This window comes from Perissodus microlepis, chromosome 13, assembly GCF_051167445.1.
Source record: "Perissodus microlepis isolate ML-2025 ecotype Zambia chromosome 13, ASM5116744v1, whole genome shotgun sequence".
In the NCBI taxonomy this organism is placed as follows: domain Eukaryota; kingdom Metazoa; phylum Chordata; class Actinopteri; order Cichliformes; family Cichlidae; genus Perissodus; species Perissodus microlepis.
Genome location: NC_140473.1, coordinates 8,023,016 through 8,045,859, shown reverse-complemented (window position 1 = coordinate 8,045,859; position 22,844 = coordinate 8,023,016). Strand labels below are relative to the sequence as shown.

The following is a 22,844-nucleotide window of genomic DNA, read 5'->3' as shown; positions in this document are numbered from 1 at the left end:
CTGCCATCTATATTTTGTTAAACAGGTAACTTCAGCATTTAAGTTAAACGACATAAATGTTTGCATCCACATCATACAATTAGGAAAGTATGGAGTAACTCCATACAGCACTGCATTTTTACAAAATGCAGAACAAATCGTTATCCATTACTGCCCTCATGTGGACAAACTATGTAGCCGTGACTACAGTGCCCTTTGACCTTCCTAGGTAACCTCTGCAGCTTTGGTGGCACACCATATGCTATTGGACGGGCATCCAAGTTCATGGGAGTATTCGGTTTGTTCACATTCATACAATATAGCTGAACCAGCTGATGGATGACCTCTGTTTAGTTTCAAATGTACATGAAGGTTACCAGCATGACCTCCTCAGTCATGATGGTTACATGATTGCTGCAGAAGCACTAAAATATTATTAACCGATATGGGTTTTTTTTGTTTTTTTGTTAGCAACTTCTATGAATTAATGGAACTTACAGTTGAAGCATATCAGTAGAAATCTGATGAAGGGGTACACCGCCTTTAGTGGGTGGGTCTGGACCCCCGAGCCCCATCAATAAGGCCGAACTAAACTTCTGACAAGGAAAAAAAGTAAATGCTGAAATTAAAAATATAACATTGCATAAAAAAGAAATAATAATAATAATAATATAAAATAATAACATGTACTGGATGGAATTTTTTGAATAAGATAATATTTTGGCAAAAGTCTACATACAATATATTCTACGCTACATTTTCAACTGCATTAAATTTATACTGTACTTAAATATGGGCTAAAAGATACAAGCTTTACAGATATCATATAATCATTTGTGAGCAAGCTTAACAAAGTCTGCTCATCAAAGCAAGAAACTGTCCAATACAAAGGGATATTTATATAGTAACAACAATACAAGAGGGTTGATTTATTTCTCGTTTAAAGAAAGAAATGTTTTTATCGCCTAAAATTATTATATGGTAATACAAAAACTAGAAGGTCTGCATCAGTTTGAAAAAAAGTTAAGATTCTGATTGCTCTCGCGGGACGTGAACGCAGCATCACACCCTAATTTTTTCCAACATCCGGGTCCTTTGGAACCAACCAGTGCGTGTGGAAACTGGGTAAGGAGGGCAGTGAGGAGCGGTGGAAAGGCGGACTGATGACAGCTGTCACTGCGGACAAAAACACTAACAATCTCTGAAGAGAACCCGAATGGCTCACCCCTGAAACTCCAGGAGACAAGGGATAACACCTCGACAGTATCGCGGGTTATTTAAAGGTGTCGCGAAGGTGAGGTATTGTTTTTGGGGGGCTGGGAAATATGACTGGAGGATCAGTGCCAGTTTGCCCTGTCTGTCTCTGGAGAGTCGAGGTTAGCCCCACTAGCTATCCAAGCTAACTACCCAGCTAGACAAGTGAACTAGCTTTAGGTAGGTCTTCGGGACTTGGGGCGTGGGGGTCATTGCCGGGGGATGGACACGTCTAAATAGTTCTCGTTTTCTAGAGCGTTAGCTGGGCTGAAAGCTCAATGAGAACCTAATAAGGGAACTTTTCAAATATGAATTCGGGAACGACGAAATGCTAGTTAGCACTCCCAGTTAGCTCAGCAAAGAGCTAGCTAACAGTAGTTAACGCTGGCAGCTAACGCTAAGGAGCAACACATTGCCTCACTTCATTGCATTACTTTTGTTCTAACCCAGCTGAGGCCGTTATTTTGCTTATATGACAGGGGATAATTCCAGCTTTGTTAGTGGGTGGTAACTTAACCCAGCTGATTAATGATGGGTGGCTAATCACCCTATTCTTTGTCAAGGATCAGTATTCGTTAAGTTGCCTGCGGCGTCTGTGACTAGTGCGTTTGACTCTTGGACCTACGCGGTTTAGCTCATCAAACGTCTGCATGGAGTGCTCATGTCTCACTTGGATCCTCTGACTCAGGCGGATCCTAAACTAGGCGTTTTCCCCCCCGTGTCTGTACCAGCCATCCACAGTGGGCTTTTGTCTAGTGATAATGTTAACTCTAATATTACTCTTATGTCTATCAACGCATGTGGAATACCCATTACATCAACTTAAAATGCAAGCGTAATCAGTGGACAGGTATTGTTTGTAGATTTTTTTTTAACTATTGTTATTCATTCTGTACACTTTATCATGCTGCGTTTTGGATTGGTATCTCTGGCTGGTTTAAGCTACCAGAGCTCCTTCTATATGCATGTCACATTAAAGCTGGTTCATGTCAGTCACAAGTGTTTATCCAAAGCCCTTGTGGGTGCCATACAAGGGTCTGTTTTTGCAGGAGTGAAAATAAGAGATATGAAGTGTCTGAGTTGGGAGTGCAGAAAGCATACACAGTGAAACACAGCCAAAAGGCATATGTCTAATTATTCTATCATTTGACTTTGTTTACTGACTTGTTGAAATTATTTTTATCTGCTTTTGTTCCTCCAGGAATTAACACACGTTTCCATCTCCTGGGCTTACGCAGTATGAGTTCCAGTACTAACATGGGGACACAAGGCACTGGTAGAAAGCGTGCTCCTCTAAAAGATCGGTTCTCAGCAGAGGATGAAGCGCTGAATAGCATTGCTCGTGAGGTAAGGTCATTCATCACCTACATTAATTTTGAAGCTTACTGCAATGAACCTGGGATGCTTTCTCCATAAAAGGTTCCCCTTATGCAATCTGAATCAATGCAAATCTGATTTTTATTCAGCTCAAATGTTCTTGTTTATCCTCGTTGAGATAATGGGGGCTTCAAGTATAGACAGAGGACTGATTTGTCAATTTAAGGGTGGCTAACGCGGGCAACAGAACCATCACTTTTTAAAACTACAAAGTAGTTTCTTAAGAGCATTGTCAGTACTCATATGCTTGCCTAAGCAGCATTATGGTTTGTGAGAGCCCTTTTAAACTGAACATGGCGATTAAATCTTTTGCCTAAGCCTTATAATGTAAATGCATGTGTCTACTTACTTTTTGTAACCCTTATTCTATCGTTGCAATTACTTAAACCGACGAAAAAACTCAGGTCATTGTAATGATTTTTCGTCAATGTGAAACCTTTCAAGAAGACAGAAGTATTTTTTTTTACTTACATTTATGTGAATTCAAACAAAAAGAATTAAAAATGTTAATTATCTTTTTGCCTGAGAGATTGTGGAAAGTATTTACCAATAGCTTTTACACCATTTGAAATTGAGCTAACAATTTTAGAGCCCAGTTTTGGAGTAACCTGGTTGATCTTACTGATGTTCCAGTGTTGTTTTTTGAAAAACTGGTTGAAAGTTGAGACCAAAGGCTACTCAGCAGAACTTGTATGCGATCTATCAGGTTTCAGACTAGGTTAGCTATCAGTTTAGTTTAACAGCACACTGAATTAGAGAGGTGTACGAAGACTGCAGGGCGACTGATGTTAATTTGAAGTGTGGTGGTCAAAGTTGCATTATTAAAAACCTTCATATCTATATTTAGATATGGATGTTTGTGTTTTGCTAGTTAAGTTGTGAAGCAAGTGAAGACGGCTTGTTTGGAGTCCACAGAGGTTGACTTCACTTGTAGTGTTTTTGTTCACGAAGGAAAAACACAGGCAAAGAGAAAAGCTGCCTGGCTTGTAACGACATGCCCTGGGATTATTCCATTTTGTTCCACTACAAACCTTTCATTCCTTCACTTTTCTCCACAATATTGTGGATAACAGCAGAAAAGAAAATATTGTTTTTGGTTCTTGTTGTATTGTTTTAAATAGTTTTTAAAGGAATCTTTAAATTCATATTTGCATGTAATAGTGATTCTGCAGGGTTTTTTTCCTGTAAAATTTAGGCTAGATCAGATAATTTCTTGCCTTTAAAAGCTTAAACCCAACGGTAAATACCAGCCTTTAGTTGATGTTTACATTGACCTTTGAGAGCGAAGTCTTTGATGATCGAAAGCGGTGCAGTTCCTCATTCTTGAACTCTAAGCACAAGGCTCCATTTGCTCTCTTTATAGTTACGCAGGCTCATCATAGAAACATGAGTCATCCAACCCTCCCAGTCAGGTCCTAAGTCTCATTCTCTTTGTGCTGCTAACCAGAGATTAGACTGTTTAGGGAGTTCAAGGGGTCAGTGTCTAACTTGTTTCACGTCACCACCTGCCCAGATTCTTAAACCTCTGCAGCTCCTACCTTCTGGTCAGGAGAGCCAAAAGTCGACCAGTCTAAAGTCTTGGCACAGTCCCCGACTGAGAGTGACTGTGAATTTGAGCCTGCACCATCACCAGACTAGTTCTGAGGCCCCTTACATTACTGGGCACTCAATCTTTGGAATACTGGCAGCTTACAAATCAAGCAGGGGACAAGTATTAGAATTAGATTATCACCTCATAGGTGTTGTCCCTCAGATAGGGATCTAAGGAGTCAACTATTTGAACAAAGCCATGCACGTCTTTTTTTGATGTAGAGAGAGGAGTGTCTGTGCACAAACTATAGTTCATAGTCCATTTGATTTCATTTGTGATATCACCAAGTCGCTGTTGCAATGGAAAGCGTACAACTTTCCTTATATGGTTAGGAGTGTTAAGAGTTCAAAGAACAAAGCACCTATTACAGTCTGTGTTCATAAGCGTTTGGATGGCTGCTGGGATACAATCACTACCACTCCTATCCCCATTAAAACCAGTTTTTAACAATTATTATTTGGATTTCTAAAAGTAAGACATAGAGGAGTTAGCATTTTCAAGGACTGGTTGAGTATAATTCAAAGAGAGCAGAGACCTGGTGGTTTGCTATTTACAGGACTAGTATAGCGCACATACTAATCAGCTATCATAATTATTTCCACTGGAGTTAAAACAAGCTCAAACAGACCTCTCTTGTAAATGTGGCATTGAGTCTCCTATGGAGCGCACAAACACAACATAACAATCTTGTTTAGCAGATTGTTGCATAAATAAAGGTCAATTTAAAAAAGCTCGATATTGACTGTTTCATTTCAGATTGCGATAATGTACAGTATGTTATCTATATATTAATATTATTACATAAATTTCAGCATTTACTGCTGAATTTATTCTTCAGAATTGTAGGTGATTAAAAAGTTATTGGTCAGTTTCTCACAGCCTGACATTTTCCAGTTATTACAGACTGAAAGTTTTTTGGTTTTTTTTTTATTTTGCAGAGAATTGGGGTTTAATTACAGTAACCTTGACTACAGATTCCTCATTCCACATACTTATTTTTAATTTTACAATAACTTTGACATTTACATTAACTTCTTGTACAGTGTGTGTTTTGCTTCAGGTTTTACAGTGGCATTTTATAGATCATGTAACGATTAATCTGCTCTTTTTTTTTTTTTTTTTTAATAAGTTTCACATTTTCAGAGAGCTCAGATGTCTTGAAGTGTTTTCTCAACACCATTCCCAACACTCAAGTCACTTTACTTTGACATAAACCAGAGGAAAAGGAGCCATCTGTTACATTTCTTATTACCTGAATTTTGGTGGATATCCCCATATGGTGGATTAATCTTATTGCCTCAAGTGTAGTAGGAGTGTTTAATGGCGAACTTCTACTGCTCGGGTTACCTTCTCAGGCCCATGATGTGGCAGTCAGAGAGCAAGGCTGGATGGGCCAGTCTATAGATAGGACAGACAGAGAAGCTCAGCTGTGCTGCTGTGCAGAGCAGGTCATACTGTCAGACAGATCAACAGGTGCAGAGCACACGGCCAGCCATCTCATTTGCTTTCTCATTTGGTCTCTCTTACACACTTGCAACTTTACTTCCTTTTTCACCTTGTACAGATCACAGTGCAGGATATTAAGTTTACCATAGGTCAAACGTCTGTTCTGGCAAAAACATGGCTACCACATATATCCCCAAATAAAACTGAACATCCAAACCACAACTTATTTTTCATGAGCGACTTGCTCAAAATATTGGAGTTGCTATTATATGTTCATGAAGTTGGTAAACTATTATTAATCAAAATTAACTCTTGATACTGTGGTGTTAGACTGTCTACTTGCTGTCTACTCATTGCTCCCTCTACATCGCTATAAGTCTTTGTACAGGCTGCAGGAGTGACAGAAACCAGGCAATAACAGGGCTTAATTTGGAGTTGAGGTTAATATTTAGCCAATGATGTTGTCATTTTAAACAGTGAAAGTGAAAGTCAGCACCGACTAACAGGTACTTATCTTTGCTAATTAGTATGGTTGTGCCAATTGTGAAGGTCTGACCTGATAACAATGTTGAAAATAAAAAACTGTCTGCTCTTGCTGTTGCTAATTTAGTTTATTTATTGTTTTTTTGTGTGTGTGTTTAGGGGTGTGTGTTTTGGTTTGTTTGGGGTTTCTTTTCTCTCTCTCTTTTCCCTTTTCCATTTGTGTGGGGGTAACAAAGAACTCTGTATTTATCACTCTCTCTTTGAACACTGGTGTGAAACTGAAGATAGAAACATCAGCCTCTTCCATTGGTAAATATCATCTTATTTGCAGATGTCAGTCAGTGGTGCATCTTTCCTAATGAGCAAAGAGAAAGGAGGACTAATGGGTAGAGCAGGGCGATATGACCAAAAATATTTATCACGATATGCATTTGAAAATTTGCAATAACGATATGACTGACGATATAATTGACACTAGCCAACATGCTTTACAACTCCACAACTTTATTAGTGCAAAAAACCCCATCAATGTATTTTCACTTAAACAAGCAGCTGTTTTTTATGTGCATTAAAGTTATATAAAAATGTAACAGTGCAAATGCAAATTCCTTGCTGACAGTTTAACCAAAAGGCATTTCCAGTGGAAATTGGCCGACATATCCTCAGCATAACCATGTATAATATCCACAAAACTTAAAAAGAGGTTATACACACACAATACGGTAATATTATGTTGAAGCACAGTACGTATCACTCCGCGAGGCGCCTGCCTAATATAGCCGTAATGCTCCGACAATCCATCAAGCGGTGCGGGTTCGTAGCTTAGCAAAGTCGTACTAAAACATTTGACAGATTTTCGAGCGCCGTGTAGCACATAAAATCGTTTCGAGGTCAGTAAACACAACCAGAATTCATACATAAGGCACACGGGATTATAAGGGGCACTGTCGATTTTCAGAAAAATCAAAGGATTGATTTTAAGTGTGCCGTATTTTTCAAACAACACGGTAATAACGACGGCCCGCTAGCATGCTCTACCAAAAATAGTGCTCTGTTGTGTATCTGACGGACGAAAGCTAAACCAGTGCCACATCACTGAAGTTGCAGCATTTTTACAAACCAATTCTGGTTCATCCGTTTCATTTAACGATCCACTTTCGCTCTTCTCATTCTGCGTCGCCGCCATGTGCGTATGTAAACAAAGGCACTGCGCATGCGCGTTTTACCCATATTCTATCGCGATATTTCATTTTCCTATCATTCCTATCATTCCCAAAATTACACCGGTATTACCGTGAACGGTATGATATAGCCCAGCCCTACTAATGGGTTTGTTTTTGTTGGAACTTAACTAATTTTGCCAGCCTGAGTGTGAGTTGAGTCACTTCTGTGACCAAATAATTTTTCACAGTGGCACTCTGGTTTTCAGTCAGAGAGCAGTGAACTGCTTGCAGTGTTGATCCCTAATGTTTTTTAAGAAGAGAACACTGGCAGGCTTTAGTTGGAAATGCAGCAAGGACAAGATCAGAGTTTGGTTAATGTATTTTAGCTGATACTAATCTATTAAAACATGTCTGGATATGAACATCTCTAGCTTGTATTTGTTGTTAGGATTAAATGATAATTCATCTGCTAAACAAGATTGTTAAATTGTGTTTGTGCACTTCAGGCTATTATTGAAACGGGAATAGCGTATGTCCACAGGCGTTCGATTCTGGCAGTGGAGATAAGAAATTGCTGGAATGCTGACAGTGTTTGTCTGCAGTGAGATACTGTACACACTACCCCCAGTATTTATGGACTGCCTTTTAGCTAGAGATAAAGAGCTTAGTTTCACGAACAAGTCTGCCATTCTCTGTTTGTGGCATGTTTAGTTTCAGAGCATGTTTGGTATGCTGTTAGTATTCAGTACCCAATGAAAGGCTAGGCTACATAGTCACCTGTGTCTAATCGGAGCTGTGAAGGGGTTGCTCACATTAGCCTCCATGCTCTGTAAAATTATCTCCTGTTTATAATCTGACTCACTACAACAAATTGTGCAATAAAAGAGGAGTTTTGGTATTCAGGTTAGCTTTTATTTATAGCTGTTTTGTGCTTCAGGGTCACTTGGATATTGTCAAATTGTTTTCAGGCTGACTCATGTTGGTTTTTTGTTTGTTTGTTTTTTTTCTATTTGCTCTGCTTCTCAGTTTATTTGTGCGCTATCGGCATCTCCCCTTGTGAGGGCTTTAAATTAGCCCTCCTGAAGCTAATGGTTAGCACATGTTGGTGGGGATGAGTCATCCCAAGCACTCAACGGGAGCTGTGGCACAGAGGAAGCTGGTCCGCAAGGGTCCACAATGTAATATGGACTCTGCAAAGTTTCCATACTGTAAAAAGACAGACGTTTTAGCACCTGTAGCAATATTTGAGTTTAGAAACAACAACAACAAAATCAGCGAATAATAATGTTATTTTTGTTGAGGCAAAACAAAAAAGTTCAATAGAGAAATCTTTGATATTGCTTAAGAATAAGGTATTTACAGAGCAGATCATTTTACAGTTACATTGAGTGGTATCTACTGTGTGATTAAAGCAGTGTTTGTGAAATAAAAACAAATCTATCTTTATTATAATTTTCTTTTTTAAATAAGCACTAATTTGTCTTTATCATCCTGGTAGATCCATAAACTAGGTCGTTTTTGGTGATTTGTTATTGTTGATGTGTTGTTAAAACTAAGCAGGGCTTCATCTTATGTGACAGCACAACCTTCAAGCGAGTGTGAAGAAATGAAATCAACCCACGTCTGCCAGATGCCTTTTCTTTTACAGGAAACGGTTCAATATCCAAACATACTCATGTAAATTCTACAGTGTGATTATTTTTATTGCAGCGCTCTGCTGTCTCTTTTATACCTTTTATAAGTTTCCATTTGAGATTGACAGGTGTGTTCATGTTGTGTGTCACAGGCGGAGGCGAGGCTGGCAGCAAAGAGGGCAGCTCGGGCAGAGGCAAGAGACATCCGAATGAGGGAACTTGAACGGCAACAGAAAGAGGTAAGTGGACCTGATAGGCAAAGATACTCTGACCGTAATTCAGGCCATCAGGTACTCTGATTTACTGCTGTGTCTGTTAGCACAAATGTTTTGTAATTTTACTATGGGATTTGGTCTTGTTTTCTTTCTGCTAATCACATTTTAATGTTTTGTCGCTACCTCCTGTTTGCAAAGTGCTCATCTGCATCCACAGCAGACGATCTACAAGCTGTTGGCTTTATAGCATAAAAGAAAGTCTACAGTGACAGTTCACATACAGAAATATACCCATGGAAAGAAAAAAATGAAAGTGCTGCATGTCCACAAATCAACAAAATCTTCTATTCCTGGTTTAAATGTCACCCAGTTTTTCCGTTTCAGCAGTTTTGAATGAAATATGATTGTATGTTTTTCCTGGCATTTCCTCCCTCTGCCCAGCTTTCTTACCGCTCATCCAGCAGTAGCAGCAGAAAATGGGGTCAGATCCACCAGTGGATGGTAGGCCAGTGAGGCAGTGTTGTTGCTTCCATTTCCACTAACACAGCCTGTTGTGTGGGACTGAGTCCCAGTCAACCCTGACAATTTAGCTACACTTGACTTGTTGACTACTATGTACCTCACTGTGGAAATATGCCTCAACAGTGTATTTGCTTTGGAGACACCATAATCTGTGACTGTGTATTTGGAGAGCAGGCTTTGGCCTTTGACTTTATTTAGAGTGGGTGAGTCTGTATGTAAGGAGGCGGTTTGGACCGTTAGCTGTACTCCTCCAGCTACTTAAGAAATGATAGTGTCTTAAATGTTTATGAACTACTTCTGCATGAAATTAATCTGTGTTGGTGTGTTGATGCAGAAAAGAGGTTTTCACTGTGTGCTGTTTAATGAGACAAAGGTTTGTAATATATTAGCATGTCTAGTTTATCATTAATCCTGCTGTTTTGCTTGAAAAGGCTAACATTTGCAAATGTTTATGACACCCATTTGGTGATAAACACGCAGAGGTTATTTTGAATGGCCCGGGCTTTGCACAGCAACCAAGTGTTCCAGTGATCTCTCTGCTTTCACTCCAACTTTCCTTCCTGAATCTAGGCTGACGCAGAAAAAGCCAGAGCCTCTAGTAGTAGTAGATCCAGCAGCCGTCATCAGCGGGTCTGTATCTCCCCTACATACTTCCTCTTTGTCTCCCTCTATTTCCTTTTCTTATTTCCCCTTCAGGCATACAGTTAATCTCTCATTACTCATGCGTGTGTCTCTCTATCTGCTTTTCTACTGTGACTCCATATTTCCACATTAACAGGGGCTGGATGATGATGTCACGTCAGTCCGCAGCTACAGGGTGCGTACATAATACACCCCTGCCAGGTTTATTAAGACTGCACACTCATAGGGGCACACTAATGTGTGAAAGCCGTTGCTCTTGTGTGGAAACCAGTTGTTTTATATATTAAGATTCGGCTGAACTGCGTTTTATTTTGACAGTATTGACTGTTGCTTTAGTTTTCTTTGAGAAATTCCCTGCTTATCTTTTTTTAATGTTTTTTATTCTAAGTCATCGTCATCAGGAATACGTGACTTGGGGTCTAAGAGTCGATCCAGTTCCCGTAGAAAAGATGCCTTGGTTTGTTCTCTGTGCATATGTGTGAGAGTAGTTTGAAGGCTAAATAGTAGATTCACCTAACCTTATTTTTGCAAGCAGATCTAACTCCTAGATGGCAACTGTTTTAGAGTAGTTACCTTTTTTGTAGAAGTTTCTCATCTACTAATCTTGAAATGCCTTTTCAGTGCAGTTTGCACCATGTTATTTTCTGAATGCCTGGCTTTATGATTCAGATTCATTCATAAGAAAACTTGGTGTGACATTTTTCAGCTTTTAAATTCTTTTTTTCTTTGTGCTGGAAATGCATGCACATTGACACTGGTTCTTAGATATCATAATGGTATATTTCTACCCACTAGTATATGCTCATAGTACTGTATTGTTTGCCCTGCTTGTGGTCTTGGCTGTGAAATAAAAGTGATACAGTGCTTTCCTGAGGTGTTGTAGGTAATATAAGGGCAATATAATGTCATGTTACGGGTTATACGTAATTTTAGTAGTTTTCCTAGATTGTTGACAGGCACCCTGATGGCCTCATAATATATCACACATAAGTGAAGTTTTGCAGATAGATAGATATCTATCTATCTAGAGATAGAGAGAGAGGATTTTGTCATAAATACAAACGATACAATGCTTTTAAAAGGTGTTATAGGCACATAAATGCCCATTGTTAGGCGGTTGCCAGGTGATATAATGACAACATCATATCTGAAATGGATAAGAACCTTGTGGGGCCTGAGTGGCAGTGTGCGTGTCAAGTTTGGTTGCTCAGTTCCTAGTCGTACAGCATGAGTTGGCAGACAAAGAAACAAAGTCATAGATTCTAAACTGTGTAAGAATAGCAGGGTGTACAGTACAGCATTACCAAAAGCTTTTTCAAAACACAGTTATGTGTCTAGTACACCAAACATATGCATGCATTTGTAGAAGTTGACCTAACAGCATCCCAGATGGTTTTTTTTGTTTGGTTGTTTCTGTTGTTTAATCTTTATCCGATCATAATTCTGCGGTCTCTCCTCCTCAGTCTGATGGCATCTCTACTAGCTCTGCGCTCAAGAGTTCACGCTCCACTGTATGAAACTTAGGTGTTTGCCATTCTTTATAACTTTCTTTTTCTTGAAGTTCCTGTTTCCCATTACAGCTGCATTTTCTTTCTCTTTGCATTGTTTTTCTGTGTTGAACAGAGTTCTGTGTACAATGATCTGCATAGCCATAAGAAGGCTTCATCCCGGCCCTCAAGGAAAGACCTTCTGGTCAGTGTTGTTGTCTTGGCTGTGATCTCAAGCATGGAGATGGTGTAGAGTCATTGTGGTGGCTTGCAGTGGTATTTTCTTGGCAGCTGACTTTACCCTTTACTCATCATCACTGTGTGAAGTGGCGCATAGATCAAGAAGTGTTAATAAAACACACCAGAGGATGAAATTTCTGTTGGTGGTTATATCCTTCCAGACTGGGCTGTACCACGATCAGAGGAACTACACCAGCCTAACAAAGACCAAACCACCACCTCTTCTCTCCACCTCTACCTATCGGGTTGGTCCTTTGCTGTGCAACTTTTAGTTGACAGACACTCACTGAAAATGGAGCCAGCTGAAGCTGACTATTCCTGTCTGCATGGTGTCGTTTAGTGGAGTTTTTATGTGTTACATATTTGTTAGATATTTGTAATAAGCGGCATTGTTTGTGTGTCATAATAATCAGGGTAGAGACAAACATACCAGTTGGCGCATAGTGTTGCTCAGAACTTTATACCCACACTTCTTAAAATCATTTGAATTCATGTAAATTACTATGACCAGGGTGTTATTTAAATGGACATGTCATGTCTTATCACACTTTCAGCTCAAAGTCCTAAATGTGTTAGGTTCAGCAAAACATTCGTCCTGTTTCCACTCGCTGCTTCTCTTTATTCTCTCACCGCCTCACTTTTCCACAATGGTCTGCCTCTGTCCTCTAAGGTGACCTTTCCCTGCTCCTTTCCTCTCCAACAGGCCACCACTTCCTCACCCTGCACCACTGGCACAGGGCTGTCTCGCAGCTACAGCACGGTCAGTTTTTGTTCTCTAAGTGGCCAGCATCTCTGCACGCTTCTAGTTGCCTTCAGAGGCAGACCTCCCCCCTCTGTCACAGCCACGTACATGAGATTGGATGCCTAGTGTGGCTGGGTCTGCTTATATTTAGCTCCTGGACTCTCTGCGCACTTATCTGTGGGCAGAGATTTGTGCTTCGGTTAGATAAGACAGAAGTCTGTGTGAAGCCAAGGCTTCTGATGTGGAGCACTGAAACCAAGCTGAAGTTGGAAAACCAAGTATTTGTTTATTGCATGGCTAAAAGAGAGTCTGTTTAGTTAGTGCGTCATAGATTTATGTGTGCTCTCGTGTTTTGCTGAGTCCTACATTGTCTCCCACGTGTACCCTCAGGCCTCTATTTGCGACGACGCTGGCCTTTACGGCTCAGGCTACAGTTCAAGAGCTGTAAGTCTTCTGTTTGTCGAACCACGTTATTTTTGCATTGTCATCCCACAGCAGTTTACTGTTATGCCATTAGTGTGATGTCTGGCTCCATGCTGATCCTGTCCTCCTCCTCATCCCATCCACAGCCCTCTGAATACAGCTGGTACTCCTCTGGAGCCAGCTCCACTCGTAGCAGCCCTGTGGTGAGCACCTTAAAACCACCGCCAGTCTGCATGAGAGCACCCAAAAACCTACTGCTAACAGCCTCCTCCTCACCTCCTCTCACCGTTTCAGGAAAGCATTTTTGACAGACTTTGTGTGACAAGTGTGTGAACAGTTCTGTGCAGGCTGAGAGGTTGTAGCAAGGTTTAACTTGGGTCCAGCTGATGCATCTGAGATAATTATCCTAAATGCATAAAATTGAATTAGGTTTCTTACTGCTGCTTTAAAGTAAATCAATTCTATTTAAGACCAAGACTTGGAATTCTGTCAGTTGCTGTTTGAACAAGATGTGTTAGAGAAAGTTTTTGGCATGGAGATGTATGAAATTACATTGATTCCTCATTTTGTGACGTTTGTCTGTTTGTATGTGTGCGTATTTGTGTCAGTCTTCCTCAGATGATGACACTGTCAGCAGTGTGTCCCAGGAACGCGGTAGCAGAGGCAGGAGGGACAGTGGGGTGAGCTGTAGTAATGGGGTAGTTGATGTGGCAGTAAACTTAAGCGCCTTTGCTTTTTTAATTGTATTGTACTGGGCATCAATAATGTAATACTCATCTGTACTTATCCTGTCTCATGTTTTACTCAGTGGCCCTCTCTTATTCTGTCTCTGCCTCTTTCTCTGTTCTCTTCATCCTGCGCCTGTTGTAAGTAGTCTTCTGACCTCTTGGACATTAGTGAGTCGGCCGCTGATTATTTCAGCCGCTCCAACCGAAGAGGCAGTATTGTGTCTGACCTTGATGATTTGAGTATTCCAGATTTGGATGCTGTAAGTGACTGAACAAAGTTCCAGACGGTGTGCTTGGGAATGGAGTCTAACACAAATTACTTACAAATAAAAATGACAGAAGTAGCTTACGCACGATTAAAAATTATATTTGGTATTTAAAACTCATTCCAATTTTTTTGTTTTGTTTTGTTTGTTTTTGTGTGGAAATTAATCTGTTATTGATAGTGGGGTGCTGTGGGCCACTGCAGTGGTTGTGGTTGCAGCATGGACTGCTGGGTATCTAATGTATTGGTGTCTTGATCCTTTTTCAGCTGTCAGCTCTGTAGTTTTTGTGAACATGCAGCACTTTTACCTAACTCATATTAACTTGTAAACTGCTTTTACAGATGAGGAAACGGCTTCAAGCTTGACCATACAGGTTGTATGTTCCTAATTTATTGCATGAATATGAACTAAACTGATGGGGTTTTTTCTTGCTTGCTTTGCAGCTGGATGAAAAATGTGACAAGCAGTATTCAGATTATAGTCGAGTAAGTGCCATTACTCTTTTTTTTTTTTTTTTTTTTCCTTAAGCAAAGAATTAAATGATCTCCAATGATGGTGTTTTGGAGATACTGTGCAAAATAATGTTTAAGCTAGTTAACACTGACCTATGAATCATTCAGGTATTTAAAAAAAGAAAAAAAAAAACACATAATAACCAGTATTATTTTTACACATAACAGACGTCTTGGCAGCAGCCTGAAGTAAAAACAAATCATTTGTTCCCTTTTTCTTAGTTGAAACTGTGAAAAATGCCCTAATTTAACAGTTTGACAGGCAGAAAATGGAACAAGTGAAGAAGACAGACCTTAGAGTTCGTTAAGAAATAGGGCATAGACCTGACACAGGACCTGAAAGACGCATCTGACGTACTGTTCACTAAAGCCTCAGAAATGGTCTCAGCAGAAGTGTGGCTGTCAAGAAGCTGTTGTTTAGTAAGGGGAACAGGGAGAAAAGACTGTGGTGTGCCAGGTTACAAGAACCGAACCGAAAATCAGTGGCAACAGGTTTTATGGAGTAATGAATCCAAATTTGATTGGTTCAAAACATCACCAAAATAAGTACGGGTACAACAGTGAGTGTCTACAGCCATCCATAATTGTTTGGTTTGAATTTCAATTTTGCTACGTTTCGATAAATTGCTACACCTATTTACATATTTTGTTACACCTATAGAGATTTGAGGGATCGCACAAGACTTTTGTACATTCTGTTTGAGTCATGCAGAGATCTGCTATAACAGATGTCCTCAAAGGACAGTTTTGGGCAGTCTTGGGGATAAGAGGTCGGAATATTGTTGCTTTTCAGACATGTAGCGCACACCAGAAGATGATCTCCATCGGATCATTTCTCACTGTTAGAGAGACTTTTGTTTGGTTTAGGCAAGGGTGCATCCTGGGTAGAGCGTACAGGTGCCAGGATATGTGTCACCCTCACTGTGTTATTATCATGTTATCTCACATCAACGTGAGGCAGGGTTAGCGAGTGTTTCATTTCAGATCGCACATACAGCTTCACCAGGTAGCGCTAAGAAAGGTTCTGTGTGTGTGTGTGTGTGTGTGTGTGTGTGTGTGTGTGTGTGTGTGTGTGTGTGTGTGTGTGTGTGTGTGTGTAAGTAAACAACTATAGTACAATTATACAAAGGAATGTGGAGAGCAGAATGACACCAGACACATTTCTGTTTCTGGTTGCAACTATTGCACTCCTCATCATAAAGTTAATTAAAAAAAATTAAATGTAATGTCTGAGTCATCAATAAATCAAATTCCACTGGGAATTAATTTTCTGTAATTACATGCAAGCACAAAAAAATGGGAATAAAAGTAACCTAGTGTATACCAACAGCCGTTTGGGAGTCTGAGCTGGTTTCTCTTTCAGGTGGATTTGAATAGAACAGGATTACTCAAGAGCCATGTAGTATCAGATGATTGCTTTGCATCGTGCTGTGCTGCGTTTGTTTTTCTCACTGGGGTTTGGGGTACTTTATGTCCTCAGCCATCCTCCCGCTGTGCCACCCCGGGCCTCTCGGCAGCCACCCTGGCATCACTGGGTGGTACCTCATCACGTCGAGGTAGCACAGACACCAGCAGCGCCTACGACCCCGACACCAGTCTGAGTGAACTTAGGGTAAGAAGTTCCAATACACACAGTGTCACTTTTCTATAATACTTAGTGAATAACTGATTAGAAGTTAGCACATGGAGTTCCAATTTGATTTTGGATGTTTGATTATTGTGTTTTTGAGCCTTTTACGTAAACACATATTCCTTCTGGAGCGTTGCCTCTGCTGCCCTCCTGCTGTTCTTTGTGTCTGCTTTAACCAGTTTTCTGTGTGTGTGCATGGGAGGACTGGATGGGACATGTGCCCATGACACTGTCTGTCTCTAAGTGGGCATCTGTATGTCAGCTGGACTGTTTGACATGGCAGCACGGGTGCTTTGTTGTCTCTCCCTTTTATACTCCCCAACCTCTCTGATGCCCCAGTTCACCCCAACCATTCCCTCCATCTGCTCTACAGGATATCTATGAACTAAAGGACCAGATTCAGGATGTAGAAGGGCGGTACATGCAAGGGCTTAAAGAGCTGAAGGTAGAGGGGCTTGAGCTCACAGCATGTCTTCTCTTGTCCTCTGGGAGCAGCATGACTTCACTAACTCACACTGCCTCCCCACTCACACCCCTTGAAGTCTGTCCTGTAGCTCCTAACACCACAGCTGTTTCTTTGCCTGCTACCAGTCAGAATTGCGCAATGACTCTTTATTCCTGCATGGTCTTCTCCCTCTTCCTGTTTTGATCTTAAATGAAGACACTCCCTCAGTTAGTGCTGGTTTTTAAAGTCTTAAGAAGAAGAGTAAAAGCTCCACCTGCTGACAGATCAGTCGTTCTTTCAAATTATTTCTTCCACCCAGGCTTTCTTTGGCACAGGGTTGAATGGCCCTCTGGCTCACTGACTTTCACCGCAACTTCCTGTCCTCTAAGGAAGGAAACTGTATGTTTTTATTGATAAGAGTAGTTTACTAACAATCTTATGTTCTTGATAGTTGGATACAACTGGTGCACTTTTAACTGGTTTTCTGCTTTCTGGTGCACTCGTAGTTTTTTTCTGCCTTATTTCACTGCTGAAAGTGGTTGAAGGCATTTTTATTATTGTGAGATCATTTTCACCATTTGTGCATTACATAGTCCCAAATTACATATTCAGTATTTTTAATAGCAGTTTTGTATTTTAAATATCTTTTTATTAATCTGAAACTTAAACATGTGTAGCATGTTTGGCCATTTCATGTTTGATGTGTTACAAAAGCTGTTCTTATACCAGAGAACGCACCTGTTGCATGTAGGTGAAGTGTGCAATAATTAATTAATTTTTTTACGTATTAACATGTTGCAAACCTTTATCAGGAGTCACTCACAGAGGTAGAGGAGAAGTACAAGAAAGCCATGGTATCGAATGCACAGCTGGACAACGACAAAGCCAACCTCATCTATCAAGTGGACACACTCAAGGATGTCATAGAGGAGATGGAGGAGCAAATGTCAGAGATGAAGAGGGAGCTGGAAGAAAAGTCAAAGGTGATAAATCTCCCGTGTGGTAACGTCACAAACTCTTTACAGAAGAGTTGTGGCTAAAATGTTCTGTCTGTGCTTTCAGGATCTAGAAAGACAAAAACACACATGTACAGTTCTCCAGCATAAACAAGAAGAACTGAAAGAGGGAATCCGCCAGAGAGATGAGCTTATAGAGGTATTGTTGAACCTTAAACTTTTTTTTTCAGCCTAGTGTTGATGTGTCTGTACTGGCTGCGGAAGATGTTCGGAAACTACTGCGCTAGCTTGATAAGGACTGACTGGCACTGGCCTGCCTCTAGATCCTCTACCATAGATCCTGTCTATTGCTCTGACAGTTCTTCTCATTCCATATATCCTATCAATCATTCATTTCTATATCTATTCCTATTCCAGCTATATCTGCTCTAATTAGTGTCTTTTCACACTGTTTCACCAGTGTCTGTCTTTTTGTCTGTATACATGTGCATTTTCACTTCTTTGTTCCATTCAGTTTTTCTTGTTTTGTTCCTGTCCTGTGTTGTGCCCTCTTGTTGCTGCTCAACACCACTCCAGGAGAGCCAGAAAATGCAGACTAAGTTAGATGCCCTCACCAGAGAGGTGTTTGACCTGCAGGAAACGATAAACTGGAAGGATAAAAAGATTGCGGTAGGAGGTCCCATGCCTTTGCTCTGACAGAACATGAGAGGCAATCGATGGCTGTGGGTTTTTAGTCCCCCTCTCCGCTCCAGCTCTTTTGCCTCTCTTGTCTCTGCATGATGGAGACCCTTAGGCATTAGCACATAACAGAACCCATTCACATACGGTTTGGATTTTTGCATGTCAAAATAACAGATTTCAGTTTGATTGTGTGGCCTCAGCTAACAATAACAGTCTACTGGCACGGCGTTAAAGCCTGCTGTGGTCAACATTTCTGGAAGGATGGTCATGTGAACTCTAAGAGACATTAAGTCCATAAATTGCAGCATGAGATGCATGTTCCATCTGTGAATCGGTCAATTTGTTAATGTAGTCAGCATCATGTTAATGTATAGTTTTTTTGTGAGAATCAGAAGCAGTGCCCCTTCAACCCCCTGTGCTCTACCTTTCCTTTTAATCTTTCCCTTTAACCCTCAAAGCTCGTCACCTTGTCCTTCTCTGCTCGTGTGCCGTTTGGTATTACGTCCCTCTTCTTTGTTCAATATGCACAGTGCATGTTTGTGCATGTGTGGCATTGCATGTCTATCCAAAGTCTATCCAACTTCTCTGCCTCTTCTCCTCTCTCTTGTCTTCTCTCATCCATGTGGCCAGGCCCTAGAGAGGCAGAAAGAGTACTTTGATTGCATTAGGAATGAAAGAGATGAGCTCAGAGATGAGCTCGCTGACATCAAGGGGAAATCCAAAGCAGGAGAGGTAGGTCAACTGAATGACAAAAAAAATAAAGGTTACAGGAAAGAGCTGCTGGCCAAAAGATTTTTGTTGTTGTTTTTTTTTTGTTCTTCTTGGAACTAAGCCTGCTGTTTTGTTGTTATACTTTTTACTTCCACCGCTTTGTTTTTCTTTCCGCTTTCTTTGCTGTTTCACTTATTTTAATTAGTTGTTTTTTTTGTTTTTTCCCCTGCTTCCTACTTGTGCATAACTTTTGGTAACTGCTGAATTTGTTCTTGACCCTGACTACGTTTCATTAAATAAAATTCCTAATGTATGCAAACATTATCACTGTAGTACTTGGATCTCAACATGGTAACTTAAAAAAAAAAAAAAAAAAACAGTCAATAACAGCAATGTGAGTTCAGATGATGAGAATGCACACTGCTAGGACATGTTGTTGTAACAGTACAATAGATTTAACTAGAGTCATGTTTCTTTACCCACTGCCAGATGGGGTGACGTTATCTGATATCAAATTTTGCAATAATATTAAAGTGTTTTGCAAAACCTGTCAGAACACAAGACGAACATTGTTTGAAGCCATCATTATTCTCATCAAACAGTTGTTGTTTCAGTCCAGTTTGTGCTTTCAGGCTTGGATTAGTGCAGCCTGTGCAGTGTCAGGGTGTAAAACATTGGGATGAATGTCTCGATCCACACGTTTAAACATCTACAAATCATTAACTGTTACATCCTGGAACCACAGCACTCACTGTGATTGATGGTATCCTATAAAAAAAAGTATAATAGAACAAGGCTTCAGCTAGCTTTTTTTTCCTTAACTACAGAAACATGGGCTGGTCATCATCCCAGATGGTACACCAAACGGAGATGTCAACCACGAGTCTCCGTCCTCAGGGATCACTTTGGTCTCCCAGGAGGCCGCCCAGGTGCTGGAGTCTGCAGGAGAGGGTCCACTGGGTGAGTTGGACCACCTGTTGCCTATATAGTGGGAATGTTTACAGCAAGCTAGGCATTTCATCAATTTTTCCTTGGAAAAGACTAAAGTTCTCAGCTTGATTAAATGTACTTTCCTTGTGTTTTGTAGATGTCAGGCTACGGAAGTTGGCAGAGGAGAAGGACGAACTTTTGGCTCAGATCAGGAAACTGAAGAATCAGCTGGAGGAGGAGAAACAGAAACACTCAAAGGTGGACAGTTCGTACACAGATGGGGAGAGGATGGAAAACGGTACAGACCTGCACCTTATTGAAATGCAGAGTAAGTTAACCTCGCTACCCGACTTACACGACAGCTAAACCGCAACCACCCCTTTTTGTTTTAACGTTGAAACTCTGCTCTCTGTAGGAGATGCCAACAGACAGATTAGTGAATACAAATTCAAGCTTTCAAAAGCAGAACAGGAAATGGGTACAATGGATCAAAATGTAAGTGAAATGTTTTGCAGAAACCTCAGTAAAAAAGTTTGTATTGTGGCTAAAATGGGAAACTAATCCGTTCCGGGTTTTGTTTTTGTTTTTTTTCTCCCCCAGATTAACAGACTTGAAGGGCAAGTCTCCCGGTACAAGGCAGCGGCAGATAACGCAGAGAAAATCGAGGACGAACTTAAAGCAGAAAAACGTAAACTTCAAAGAGAGGTAACAACACCTAAATCAGATTTAGCCCAGAGCACAAACCTGATGTGGCAGAATGTTGACTGTGTTATCTCCCTCTGCTCCCCCACAGCTGCGCACAGCTTTAGATAAGGTAGAGGAGATGGAGATGACCAACAACCACCTAGTAAAGCGCCTTGAGAAAATGAAGGCCAACAGGAATGCCCTTCTGTCACAGCAATGAGGCAAGGCAGCGTCACCACAGAAGCCCTTAAATTCGCACCTCAGACCTCTGACTGCCATATTGCGACTGGAGCACATTTCCATTTTCAGCTGTAACACTTTGAGATTTGTAGCTAACCAAAAACACTTAAAACCTGTAGCACAGGCAAAGGAACTGAACTGTTTTCTTTTTCTGAATCAGAGACATTGGTTTTGTGTGGGAATGAACTCAGAAATACGACTAATAAAACTACACAAGTTGCTGGGAGATACATCTGAGGACATTTCTCTACTCACTACTTAAAATTTCAGAGCTTTATACTACATCATGTTATCCATGAGATTTATTTCCCTCTGACTGGGTGCTTGACTGTACTTTTTGTTTTGTTTTTTTTGATGTGCTTTTTTTTGTTTTGTTTTGTTTTGTTCCATAAGTTGCATGAATGAGTATAATGATGCTTTTTAAACAATTCAACCCTGATGGCTGCTCCAGCCCCGCACCTTCCTGACTTCCTCTCACACAGTGAAGTGCCTTTTCACACCAGGAGATTGGGGGTCTGCACCGCTTAATAAAACAATAATTGTTTTAACAGGTACATGTATTTAAAAAGGAAAAAAATAAAAAAATAAAGGTGCAGTTATTATTTGAATATATATATATATAAAACCAACTGTGTCTGCTGCGGTTTCTTTGAATTTTTTCAAATATTTAAAAGATTTCTTGAAAATAAATGTGTCATTTACAGAAGTGTGGATTCCATTTTATTTTTTTTTATGTAGGACAATCGACCTACATTATTTCTACATAGATCTTAAGGCACTTTACATGTTAGGTACAACAGTTCTACTGGGAACTGTTGTTCTACTGGGATCTTCCCACACAACCATCATAGGGTTTACAGAGGGGGGTCCAAATCTCTGGGTGAAAATCCCTTGCTGATGCCAGTGGTCAGAGAATTGTCAGACTGCTTAAAGCTGCTAGGACAATAACGATAACCCAACCACTCGTCACAACCAAGTTGTGCAGAAGAGCATTTTCTTCTGCAACAATATGTTGAACCTTAAAGCAGATGGGTTACAGCAGCAGAAGACCACACTGGATGCCACTCCTTTCACCTAAGAACAGGAAACTGAGACAAAAGAAAAATGCCCCCTGGGCTGATTTCTGCTGCAGGATCATTGTGTGATGCTGTCACATCAGCATGTATCGAAAACTCTGCTGAATGTTTCCAGCACTTTTGAATCCGTGCCATGGAGAATTAATACAGTGCTGAAGGCAAAGGGGTGTCTAACCTGGTACTAGCAAGGTGCACCTACTTAAGTTCTGTCTCTTGAACCTAAACTAAAAGCTGGTTTGACAGAGGGGTCTGATGGCTGATGATGTGCCACTTTTGGATACTCTTAGAACAAGAACTAAGCTGTCACTCTGAGACTGAGGCTCTGTTGAGATCATTTCTCATTCATGTGAGAAGAAATGAAATTAATTTAACAGGGAGCCAGTGAAGAGAAACTAAGCTGTTCTTATTAACCAAGAGGTCTTCATTTGATTCTAATACTGAAGAGAAGCCCAAAATGTTATCAGGGGCCAAACGAGGACAATGCTGGTTTAACCACATACATCGGATACTCTTTCAATGTTCAACCCAACCATTATAGCGCCATCTTATGGTCAAATTGCTGGCATCCTGAAAGATTATTTCAAACCAGGAGGATTTTAAAAACCTCAAATGAAGCCCATCATTATGGCCCTTTAGTGATTCTTTTATGAGCTAAAAATACTTCAATGGCCAAGCTAAAGATTCATGCTAACATCTGGTGTCCTGTCATTCCCACTGCCCTGAAAGTGAAGGCTACAAAAAAGCCACAGAAGAAAACTACAAATTTTGTGGATCATTTTTATTAAAT

At 40.4% G+C, this 22,844-nt stretch overlaps 1 protein-coding gene across 1 annotated transcript; it reads left to right on the top strand.

Moving 5' to 3' along the window:
- Window positions 1–1,077: 1,077 nt before the first annotated feature.
- Window positions 1,078–21,687, top strand: lrrfip2 (leucine rich repeat (in FLII) interacting protein 2). Its single transcript, XM_084948098.1, has 27 exons — window positions 1,078–1,273; window positions 2,435–2,580; window positions 9,080–9,166; window positions 9,584–9,643; window positions 10,235–10,294; window positions 10,443–10,481; window positions 10,695–10,763; window positions 11,770–11,817; window positions 11,930–11,998; window positions 12,195–12,278; window positions 12,737–12,793; window positions 13,166–13,219; window positions 13,345–13,401; window positions 13,807–13,878; window positions 14,073–14,186; window positions 14,636–14,677; window positions 16,185–16,316; window positions 16,708–16,779; window positions 17,592–17,762; window positions 17,842–17,934; window positions 18,312–18,404; window positions 19,047–19,148; window positions 19,955–20,087; window positions 20,215–20,385; window positions 20,473–20,552; window positions 20,658–20,762; window positions 20,851–21,687. The coding sequence occupies exons 2-27, from the start codon at window positions 2,473–2,475 to the stop codon at window positions 20,959–20,961; spliced, it is 2,283 nt and encodes a 760-aa protein (XP_084804224.1). The 5' UTR covers window positions 1,078–1,273; window positions 2,435–2,472; the 3' UTR covers window positions 20,962–21,687.
- Window positions 21,688–22,844: the final 1,157 nt, after the last annotated feature.

Excerpts from the sequence above, each read along its gene's own strand:
- lrrfip2 (XM_084948098.1), top strand. The coding sequence starts at position 2,473 with ATGAGTTCCAGTACTAACATGGGGACACAAGGCACTGGTAGAAAGCGT. Across the intron at positions 13,220-13,344 it reads CAGGCTACAGTTCAAGAGCT|CCCTCTGAATACAGCTGGTA; the intron begins GTAAGTCTTCTG and ends TCCCATCCACAG. Across the intron at positions 20,553-20,657 it reads TGGGTACAATGGATCAAAAT|ATTAACAGACTTGAAGGGCA; the intron begins GTAAGTGAAATG and ends TTTCTCCCCCAG.